Raw genomic sequence first — 11,670 nt, 5'->3', positions numbered from 1 at the left:
GACAGATCCTGAAGCTACATGTGAAAGAACTGTGGCAGACAGAAGCTGAACCATGAAGTAGAACCTGTTGCCTAGGGATGGCCCTAATATAAGTTTTACGTATTAACATCAATATCCACAGATTTACTTATTTTGTATGTTCACTTAGAACATCCTTAGACAAACTAACAAGTATTCTCAGCATAGCTCAGTATAGGATTAGTGGCCATTCCTACTAGTTTGCCATTTTTCTACTAAGAACATTTTTTGGGGGATACTGGGGATCGAACTCAGGTCCTTGCACATGTGAGGCAGGCAACAGAACCACTGAGCTAAATCCTCAGCCCCTTGTTATTTAATTTTTGAAAGGTAGTATTCTCTGTTTGATCTTATAGTGATTAGAGAATTGAGTTTTGAAACATGTACGTTCTTACCCATGATTAAGTTGCCTGGCATGCTTTGTGTGTTTAGTTAGTTCAGTAACACACTGACCCTCGAGCCTTCCCCTCCAGGAGTTGTATTATTAGAAAAGAGAGCCTTACATGTAAGTATGGATCACTGTGAAATGTGGTAGGTGATGCACTGAGCTACTCAGGATATGCAAACTAGGGATGTGTAAATGAAGAAGAAATCAAATCCGTCTCCATGTTCATAGGGGAATGAATTTTTCCCTTGAGTAATGGGCAGAATTTTGATAAATGGAGACATGTTTCTTAGAAATGTATCTTTCAAGTTTCCTGTGCCAATGTTCACTTGAGAGGAAAGTTAAACATTAGAAATGACATCTTTTATAAATGGTCCACAAAAACAAAGTACATTCCCTACCAATGTGTAAACTGAATTTCTTCCCTTTTAACTATGATGGGCCAGGGATGTAGCTCTGTGGTGCTGTACCTACCTGGAAAGTGCAAGGTCCTGAGTTCAATCCCTGCTACCAAAAACAGAAACAAAAAAACCCCAAACTATGATGGAGAAGAGTATTATGATAGAAAAAGGAAACACTCTTCATTATTTTAAGAGACATACTTACATATATTTAACATAAATTTTCCACAACATAAGCCATTTTCTCACAATCAGGCTTTTGACTGTGTGTTGCAAATAGGAAGATAAATTTAAGGTTAGTAAAATCTGAGCTAAGTAACTATTTAAATGACCTTGACCACTACATAAACTGTAGTAGAGATTTAATATCATATTGTCTATGGTATCTTTTGCCAGGATACAGTCAAGGTGTTGATTCTTGACTGTTCTACTAAGAAAAAAAGAAAAAACTTCTCTAAATTCAAAGAATTGTATTTTTTCATAGACATTGAATGCTTTTTATTTTTTCATATAAATTTGAATAAAAAAATCCATTGCTAGATTTTTTTAATCAATTAGCAAACATATATGGCTATACAGCTACAATTTTATGTTCTCCCCTAAATTGTGTAGTTTGTATAGAAATGTGTCCAAATTGTACACTTCAATGCATTTAACCTTGGGAGAAATTTACCACAATTCCCTATAGACTGATGGAGAGGTCACTGCTTTAGAAGACAAGATTAATACTTCTCTATTCGCTTGTAGGCGTCATTCGCCATGTTGGAGATGCCTTGAAGGACCATGCATCTAAGTCTCGTGGGAAGATATGCACCATAGGTATCGCCCCCTGGGGGATTGTGGAAAACCAGGAGGACCTGATTGGAAGAGATGTAAGTCTTGGGAGCTGCCCCTCTACCACAGTGTGAAGTTATTATTCATATCATATACAGTATAGTACTTGTCTGGTCCCCACATACTGAAATTTATGTTAGGGGTTATTTATTGGATGAATACCTCTTTCCCAATATCCAGGTAAAGTCCATGTCAATTCTTTCAATCTAGAAAGGTCAAGAGAAAAACTTAACCACCCCCTCTCTTCTTGAATCAAGCAGTCATCTTTGTCTGTCAAATCTGGAAGTACTTTTGGGAGGGTTGGATTAATTTGTAACATCTGACAGTATAAAATCACTGACTGATATAGAAATGACTCCTCTTGCTGTGGGCTCAAGATTATTATTCAAGTGTCCTTCATCCAGCTCAGAAGATTTTTCCCATTTGACCTTACAGCATTCCTAATTAGGCCTCCTTCACTAAGTGCTTGGGTAAGTTGTAGGCACAGCTGTATTATTTCCTACTGCAAAACACCTTGGCCAAATATAGCAAGTGGCCAGCCTGTTCTGCTGGTCACACTTACATTAATCAGTAGACAATTTTTCCTGAAATCCAGAGCACTTGGTTCCAGTATCTTATTTCTGTTCCCTTCACAATCACTTTACCAAAAAAAAAAAAATTAAAAGGGTGAAAGGGAGTCTTTACCAGCTGCCACCTTCCTTAGTGGAATTTTCTATCCCACTAACCACCAAATATTTCCTTTATATATGCAAACAGATTACTATGCTTTTAAGTGAATGTTAATCTTAAACTAGAAGTTTATCTCCTAGAGAATCAGAATATGCTAAAAAAGACCTTAGCACCAAAACAATTCAATAGTGCATTTTGTTAACATGTAATTATTTATAATGTTATGGTTCCGAAGTTATTTTGAAATGTGCATAGCTTTCAAATCTGTATTATAAATTCTGTTTTTTATTTAACTGGACCAGGGGTGTTTTAGAACTTTCTTAAGCAAATAAACTAAGTAAATGGCACAGGGTAGTTTCCATATCCAAGTAGAGTAATGAAATGATAACCTTGGTTCCTGAGCATTTGTAGAAAGTGCTGCCCTTCCCCATTGTTTGTTCTTCCTGTGACTGTCCTATGAACGCATATCACGTTTGCTTGGCTGCCTGGAATGGAAGAAAATGATGTTCTCGTTCTTGTATGGCCTGCCAATTCAATGGGTCTAACTTCACCATGGTATGCACTGTGCCCAAAGTCATTAACCATAGTCAAAGAAGGTGTAGAGAGGCTACTTGACAGTAACCAACTGGAAATAAAGCCAATACTGCAAAGCAAACTGATGCTCCAAAACCCAATTTCAGGAGAAAGCTGCTTACTAAGAGGGCCATCCTATGAAAGTGTTAGAGCTACTGAATCCAATAGGTGTGCAAATCTCAGTGTAGACCAAAGTATATGATGGAAGGTAATAGGACACTTCCAAGAGACTATGAGGCTGATAAAACAACATGGAGCATATTAATTTTTCATTTATCACAGTAAAGACACATTGCCATTAATCCCCCTAAAAATACACCCAACACATCTATCCCATTTTTTTTTTTTTTTGCCTCTTTCTGAAGCAGTTCTGGAAGTCCTCTTTCATGAGTGTCTTTAAAAGGTATAATCAAGAATATGGTGATTGTTGTTGCTCAGAACCAGCCAATGGAAAAAAGCCAGCTCATAAAAATATTCTGGTGTGCCCTCATCCACCTTATTCACTGGATCTGGCACATAAGACTTTTGGCTCTTCTCCAAAGTAAAAACGATTATGAAAGGTGAATGTTTTGAATAGATTTAGGACATTAAGGAAGTCACGACAGTACAACTAAAGATACTCAAGAAAGAGGACTACTTCGGAAAGTGGTAAGAACTTTCTTCATGGGCTAAATGTATTTGAAGCTAGAAGGAAGTATTTTAAGGAGAATTAATGGTAATGTGTCTTTTACAACTGAGCTCAAAGAAATCATTATGGATGAAATACCTGATAAAGAATATAAAAGTGACTATTAAAGGGCTTGTGATTTAGCTCAGTGGTTCCACCTCCTGCCTCAGAAATGCAAGGTCCCAAGTTTGATCCCTGGTACCAAAACAATAGTGACTAGTAAAAAGCTCAATGAGACCCAAGAGAATATAGATAAACTATTAAATGAAATTAGGATGATAATACAGGATATGAATGAGAAATTCAGCAATGAGACAGGTTATAGAAAAACAGAAATATTAGAAATGAAGAGATCAAAGAGCAGAAAACCTCAATAGACTAGATCAAACAGAAGAAATATCTGAAATAAGAAGGAAGAAAGCACTCAAGACCTTTGGGACATTGAACAGATATCTGCAGTTTCAGAATACCTGAGGATGATGGCAGGAAACTTCCCTAATCTTGAGAAAGAATGGACAGCTGTGTATAGGAAGCTTACAGGATCCCAAGCAGACATGGCCAGAAAAGAACCTCATCACAGCATATAGTAGACAAACTGTCAAGCAAAACAGACAACCCTTCAGCTACACTAACCAAAAACAGAGATGACCCAAATAATAAAATCAAAGATGAAAAAGACGTTACAACTGATTCCATGAAAATCACTGGGATCACTTGGGCTTATTATGGCAAACCAACTGGAAAACTAGAAGACCATACAAATTTCTGGATATATCTTAAATCATGAGGACATCAAACATCTGAATAGACCAATATGAGTAAAGAGATTGTGTCAGTAATTTAAAAGTTCCCCCAATGAAGAAAAGCCCAGAAACAGATGGTTTCACAACTGATAAAAGTCAAACTTTTTTCTTGTTGTACCGGGGATTGAACCTAGGTCCTTTATATTGAGCTAAATCCCCAGCCCTGTTTTATTTTTAGACAAGATCTTGTTAATTTGTTGAACTGACCAGGCTGGGCTTGAATTTCTGATCTCTCTACCTCTGCTTCCAGAGTACTGGGATTATAGGAATGCACCATGAATTTTACCGAACTTTTCAAGAACTAATGCAGACCATTCATCCTGTCACATGCCTGTAATTTCAGCTACTTGGGAGACTGAGGCAGGAAGATTGCAAGCTTGAGGCTAGCCTGGGCAATTTAGCAAGACCTTGTCTCAAAATTTTTAAAGAAGCTGTTGATGTAGCTAAGCAGTAGAGCACTGGTTTAGCACACACAAGGCTCTGGTTCAATCCCCAGTACAAAAGAAAGAAAAGGAAGGGAGAAAGGAAAGGAGGAAAAAAAAAGAATAGTGCTAACCCTTCTCTATTACAAACAATTGAAAGGGAGGAACCCTTTCAAACTTCATGTTACCAAGACAAGACAAAGGAAAACTACAGATCAATACCCCTGATGGATATATATGTAAAAATTCTCAACAAAATGCTAACAAATTGAATCCAACATCACATTAGAAAGATCATCCACCAAGATTAAAGTGACTTTATTACTGGGATAGAAAGATGGTTTAAAATATTCAAATAAATAAACATATCAACAGAATTAATACAAATCATATGATCATCTTAATATATATGGAAAAAGCCTTTGATCATTTAACATCGCTTTATGATAAACAAACTAAGTGTAAAAGTATCATACCTCAACATAGGCAAGGCTGTATATGACAAGCCCAAAGCCAGCACCGTACTAAATAGGGAAAGGCTGAAAGCATTCCTGTACGATCAGGAACGAGAACAGCATGTCTGTTCTCCCCACTCTTGCTCAATATAATACTATGGGTTTTTGTCAGAACATTTAGCCAAAAAAAGAAAAGGTTACAAATGAGAAGGGAGGAAGTCAAACCACCCCTGTATGCAGATGCTATGATTCTCTGTATAGAAACACTTAAACTCCCTACCACAAAAGAAAAATGCCTCCTAGAACTGACAAATGAGTTGGTAAAGTAAGCTTTTCTGTATACCAATAATGAATTTATTGAGAAAGAAATCATGAAAGCAGTTCCATTCACAATATAAGGAAAGACAGAGGGAGGGAGGGAGGGATGGAGGGAGAGAAGGAAGGAAGGAAAGAAGGAATAATCTATACAATAAAAATTATAAAACACTGAGGAAATTGAATAAGACAAGATGAAAATGCCTCCTGTGCTCATGGATTAGAAAAATTAATACTGCTGAAATGTCCTGCATTCCCAATGTTATCTAAAGATTCAGTGTAAATTCTGATCAAAATACAAAGAACAGTCCTCTCAGAACTTGCAAAAACAATCATAAAATTCATTTGAAATCACCAAAGACACTGAATGGCCAAAGCACTCCTGAGGAGAAGGAACAAAGCTGGAAGCATCACAGCACTTGATTTCCAGACTTATTACAGAGCTTTAATAACAAAAACAACGTGGTACTGGCATAATATCAGGCACACAGACCAATGGAAGACTGGAAATTCCAAAAGTAAACACACACTGTCACCAAAGATGCCAAAAACACATGGAAGGACAGCCTCTTCACAAAATGGCACCGGAAAAACTGGATATTTACATGCAGAAGGCTGTAAGGTTTCAATCTCACCCTTCTCTCTCACCCCATAAAAAATCATTTCAGTACTGGGCCCACAAGGAGGGAGAGCGCCCATCTTCTCTGACAGTGTTAGTTAGGCCGGCAGCACTGAGAAGTGAGCACGTCTCTTGTCAGTGGACCTGTGATGCGTGCGTGGGACGACGGCCTTAAAGATTAGCCACAATGGCTGAAAATGGTGATAATGAAAAATTAGCTGCTCTGGAGGGCAAAATCTGTAATCAAATTGATTGTTATTTTGGAGACTTCAATTTGCCATGGTACAAAGGAACAGATCAAATTGGATGAAGGCGGGGTACCCTCGGAAATAATGACAAAATTCAACAGGCTCAATCGCCTGACACAGACTTTAATGTAATAGTGGCAACATTGAGCAAATCTAAAGTAGAACTCATGGAAATCAGTGAAGATAAAACTAAAATCAAAAGATCTCTAAACAAACCCCTCTCTGAAGTGACTGATGCGTATAAAAATGATGTAAAAAACAGATCTGTTTATATTAAAGTATTCCCAACGGATGCAACCCTCGATGACAGCAAAGAATGGCTAAAAGCTAAAGGTCCAGTACTAAATGTCCAGGTGAGAAGAACATTACACAAATCCCCTAATATGGGATCACTATTTGCTGTGTTTGATGGCACTGAATCTGCTAAGAAGTTTGCAGAAACTCCAGGCCAGAAGTATAAAGATACAGACTTGCTAATACTTTTTAAGGAAGATTATTTTGCAAAGCGAAATGAAGAAAGCAAGCAAAATAAAGTGGAAGCTAGATGAAGAGCTAAACAAGAGCAAGAAGCAAAACGGAAGTTAGCAGAAGATGCTGAAATGAACTCTACAGAAGAAAACATTGGATGCTTGCTGAAGTTCTCAGGTGACTTAGGTGATGAGACCTGTACAAAAGATTTGCATGTTCTTTTCTCAAATCATGGTGAAATGAGATGGACAGACTTTGTCAGAGGAACAAAAGAGGGAGTAATTCTATTTAAAGAAAAAGCCAAGGAAGCACTGGATGAAGCCAAAGATGCAGATAGTGGTAGCCTACAATTTAAGGAACAAGGGGGTGGCTTGGAAAGTGCTGGAAGGAGAGGTGAGAAAAGAGGCTGTGAAAAAAGTCACAGGAGATCAGCAAGAATCCCTGAAGAAATGGGAGTCAAAGGACGCAGGTTTAAAGGAAAAGGAAAAGGAAATAAAGCTGCACAGTCGGGGTCTGCTAAAGGAGAAGTACAGTTTCAGGGCAAGAAAACAAAATTTGATAGTGATGAAGACTGCGATGAAAATGGCACAGCTGGACCAGAGAGAAAAGCAAGAGAAGAAACAAAGCTTAACCTGCATCAAAACAACAGAAAATGGTGCTGGAGACCAGTAGTTTGGTAAACAATTTTTTTTTATTCATCTTAGGTTTTAAGCTGCTTTTTTGTCTTTGGAGGCCTTTAAAAAGAAAATCGAATTGGGTCCACTTCAATGTCCCTCTGTAAAAGTGGACAATTTGTTGTTGTTGTTATCCACACACACTTTTTAAAAAATGTATTGTTCTGTTTGTGTCCACATGATTCAAATATCAAAAGGAAGACTCTTCCACTAAATTGCCTATGTAATATGAGAATGCAGTAGTATAAAATAACATATATTATATAAAAAGTTTTAAAAAATCAGTTCATGATGGATTAGATATCAGAAGTTTTGAAACTACCAAAAGTAAAACAAGAGAAACACTAGGGCAGGGGGCAAAGACAGGGGTGGTGGAGAGGGAGGGAGAAAGGAAGGGAGAAAGAGGGATAGGTATTTTTCTGGATAGAACCCAAAAAGTACAAGGAGAAAAATCAAGAACTGACAAATGGGATTATATCCAACAAAACAAGCCACTGCACAGCAAAAGAAAATAATTTACAGTGAAAAGAGAAGCTATAACATGGGAAGAAGTATTTGTCAGCTGTTTATTCAGCAGAAGGTTACTATCCAGAATGTACATAAAAGGAATGCAACAAAAAACCCCAAGTAATTTAATGAAAAAAAATAGATAAACTTCACAAACAAAAACAAATGACAAATATGTGGAAAAAATACTCAATATCATTAGCCATTGGGGAAATACAAAGCCACACTACAGTGAGATGCCATCTCATCCCAATTAGAATGGCTAACATCAAAATAAATAAATGCTGACAAGCGCAGGCACAAAAAGGGACTATTACACATTATTGGTGGGGATGTAGATTAGCCTAGCCACGATGCAGAACAGTGTAGAGACTGCTTAAAAAGCTAAAAGTAAACCTGTCATATAATCCAGCCATCTCACTTCTGGATTTACATCCACAGGAATATAATCAACATGCCAAAGAGATCATCTGCACACCTGTGTTAACTGTGGCACTATTCATGACAGCTAAGCTCTGGGATCAACCCAGGTGCCCACCAACAAACGGATAAGAAAAGTTTCATATATAGCACATATATCACATAGCACATTTATGTATATATTTGAATAGATCACATTTATATTACTTATATATTATTATGTAGTATTATTCAGCAAAGTAAATGGAACTGGAGGACATTATGTGAAATGAAAAACTCAAGACACAATAAGAGAAGAACCACATATTCTCTCTCATACATGAGAGCTAAAAATAAGTTGTCCTGAAAGTAAAATACTGATTACCAGAGATTGGGAAGAGCCAAGTTGAAAAAAGAAGGTTGGATTTGATCAGTGCCTGCCATACACATATATGGAAATACCACACTTAGCTCCATTCATATGTATAATTAATATATTAATTTTAAAGATACATATTATCTAAAAATAAAATACAACCTTTGGTCTTTAAAAAAAGTGTCAGGTTGTAGAATGCACAGGATAAACAATTATAATGTAGTTTTTGGGTAAATTGTTGACTAAGATCGATTGAATTTTGACTACTCTGGTACCTTATGAATTGGTGAATTAGAATATGCACAGGATTTCTTGGGCTTATGTGTAATAGAGGCTGCTTTTCAAATTTCAAATTAGAGTAAAAAGACTGCTGGTATTTATTACTTATGAAATAGTTCAAGGTATGTGTTTACTATTCTAACATGATGGTTAAAGATTAATGATTGTAAACTATCATACAGAGAGACATGAATAAAATAGTCACCACTGGACATCCCCCTAGAGGGATTTCTAAACATCAAATTGGAAATGTTGTCTGGTGAGCTTTTTAAGAAAAAAAAATTAGGATAAATATATTGCCTTCTATCTTTTCTCTTCCATTGTATATATTCAAGCTCACATGTAATAAACATAAAAAAACTAAAATTTTGGCATGAGATATCAAATAGCAGAGAAAAATAAAACCAAATATTCTATTAAAATTTTTACTACTTCAGAATTCTATCAAAATGCAAGCATTTGAAATTAATTTCATTTTTTCATGTGTGAGTATAAAAACACTTGCTCTATCATTGAATAGTTTCTATGAAAATAGTCATAATGATATAACTATGAGTTACTTAGCTCTTAAGAATTCTGTATACTGGCATTTTTATAGCTGAGTAAACTAAATATGGACTAGAATCCAGATCCATCTACCTGCAAAGTCCATCCTTTTAACTATATCAAAGGTAAAGAAAATATTTTTAAATGTTATGTTTTTATTGTTAGGTGAGATATCGGCAAGTACTTTATGCCTACACATTGAACTTGCAAATAGACTCAGTGAGTGACCAGAGCCATTTTCTTTGTCCCTAGAGAAACTTAGCCTGAATGCATGATTATGAAGGCATCACCAATGGAAAGCCAAGAGAATTATAATTTTCACGTAGCACATTTTGCATTGAGATTTCTTACTTTAGAAAACAACTTGACTAAAATTATGTCAAATCATTTAACGGTTTCTGATGCCTTTATCATTTGTCTGTCCCAAAACAAGATTAAGCAGACACCAAATCACAAATCCAGACATAAACACAAGAAAAAGTACTTTTCATTCTAACCTGAAGATAGACATTATGTTTGGCTAAGATTTCCAACACATCATTACATGTGGTTATTAAATTACTTTTCCATTCAATGTTCTACTTTCCCTTGACTATAATTTATTTTCCTGAGCTTTGTAACCTTAAAGGATTCTTACGTTTAATTAAAACTGCTCTTCTGATGTCAACTTTACATTTCAAGCCAAAAAACATCAAGGTCAATATTGATTGCTATTTTGCATGTAGCTATCAATTCATTATATTTGGAACTTAGCCCCTGAGGCAAGCCAAATATGACTTCATATATAATATAGTCAAAAAATGTCCCGACTGAGGCCCCAGCATGAGGTTCATTAGACTTCTATGATCATGTTAGATAAGATGTATCCAGAATCCAGAGGAAGTCAGAAGAAAAGGTTACAGACAAACCCCACTCAAACCTGTGAGTTGTATAAGACAGAGTGGATGTTTCCTAAACTTGATCCAGATTCTGGGCTGGCAAGCAGCGGTTATCTTCACACACTAGAGGGAGGCTGTTTGGATTTGAGCATGTTGATTTTCAAGTTCCTAGGAGGTAGCTACATAAAAATGTCCCGCAAGCTAATGAGCACATGAGGCAGGGCCTTGAGAGAAAAATATGGCTACACATTTGTGAAAGTATTTCATATAGATAGAAGTTAAAGCCACATCAGTAGATGGCATCGCCAGATGGAAGTGTGTAGGAGGAGGAAAAGAAGGACCTATGCCTAAATCCTGATGATGTCCAAAATTTAATGGCTAAGCAAAGATAAATTATCCTACAAAGGAGACCAAAGAGATGTCTGACATGCAGAAACTAAATGAGAGTGTTACAGAAGCCAAAGGAAAACTGTGGTTCAGAAAGGTGAAGTGATGGGCAAAGCCAAATGCTACTGAGAGTGTGCAGAAGACAAAGACTTGTGAGTATCCAACTGCTCTGAGACAGAGGTCAGTGGCATTACTGGCCAAAGCTGTTTAATGTCCATCCAACTGTGATGGTAAGGGGACATGGAGTCGCCAAACGGAATCGAAATTTGAGGGATATTTTTCCCCCTCAGAAAAAGTTGGACATGAGTTTATACACTGATGATAGAAGAGGACATAAGTATAAAGAAGAAATAATGAAATAGATTCTAAAGGGGCCACAGTTGATAGAGTATAGCTGAGAGGGAAGAAACAACCTCTCGTATACTTGTAACTATAGAAGAGGGAAGAGTACACAAGCAGAGGGTTTGTGTCAGAATCCTGAAGGAGTTTTAGCCTGGAGATTTATCACTGAAATAAGGGCAATCAGGTCAATAGTTTTGTAGTGCTTACTAAGGGTCAGTACCTTCCTAGTCACTTTTACATAAATTGGCTTAATTTTCACAACAGCATTCAGAAATTACTTTTAGTATCTTTGTCATCTGATGGTGTTATTTAAACTTAGGCCACTAATACCAGCCCTTACCTACTCTGAAATTCTGATTCTCTACCATAATAGCTATCAATGATTTCAGCTTATATTTGCATTGT

General features: G+C 36.6%; 1 protein-coding gene and 1 pseudogene across 31 annotated transcripts in view; both read left to right on the top strand.

The window, feature by feature from the left end:
• Positions 1 to 11,670, top strand: part of Trpm3 (transient receptor potential cation channel subfamily M member 3) — a 506,665-nt gene that overhangs the window by 251,836 nt on the left and 243,159 nt on the right. For all 31 annotated transcript variants that reach the window (XM_010638482.2, XM_010638475.2, XM_010638483.2 and 28 more), the window contains exon 5: positions 1,552 to 1,676. In XM_010638482.2, the coding sequence (XP_010636784.1) occupies positions 1,552 to 1,676 (125 nt within the window). The remainder of the gene's footprint in view (positions 1 to 1,551; positions 1,677 to 11,670) is intronic.
• LOC104872278 lies at positions 6,318 to 7,996 on the top strand (annotated as a pseudogene).

The sequence above is a fragment of the Fukomys damarensis genome, unplaced genomic scaffold, assembly GCF_012274545.1.
Source record: "Fukomys damarensis isolate Sample0158 unplaced genomic scaffold, DMR_v1.0_HiC HiC_scaffold_31, whole genome shotgun sequence".
NCBI classification, from domain to species: Eukaryota; Metazoa; Chordata; class Mammalia; order Rodentia; family Bathyergidae; genus Fukomys; species Fukomys damarensis.
Note: the sequence above shows the minus strand (reverse complement) of the source record. Positions and strands in the feature narration are given on the sequence as shown.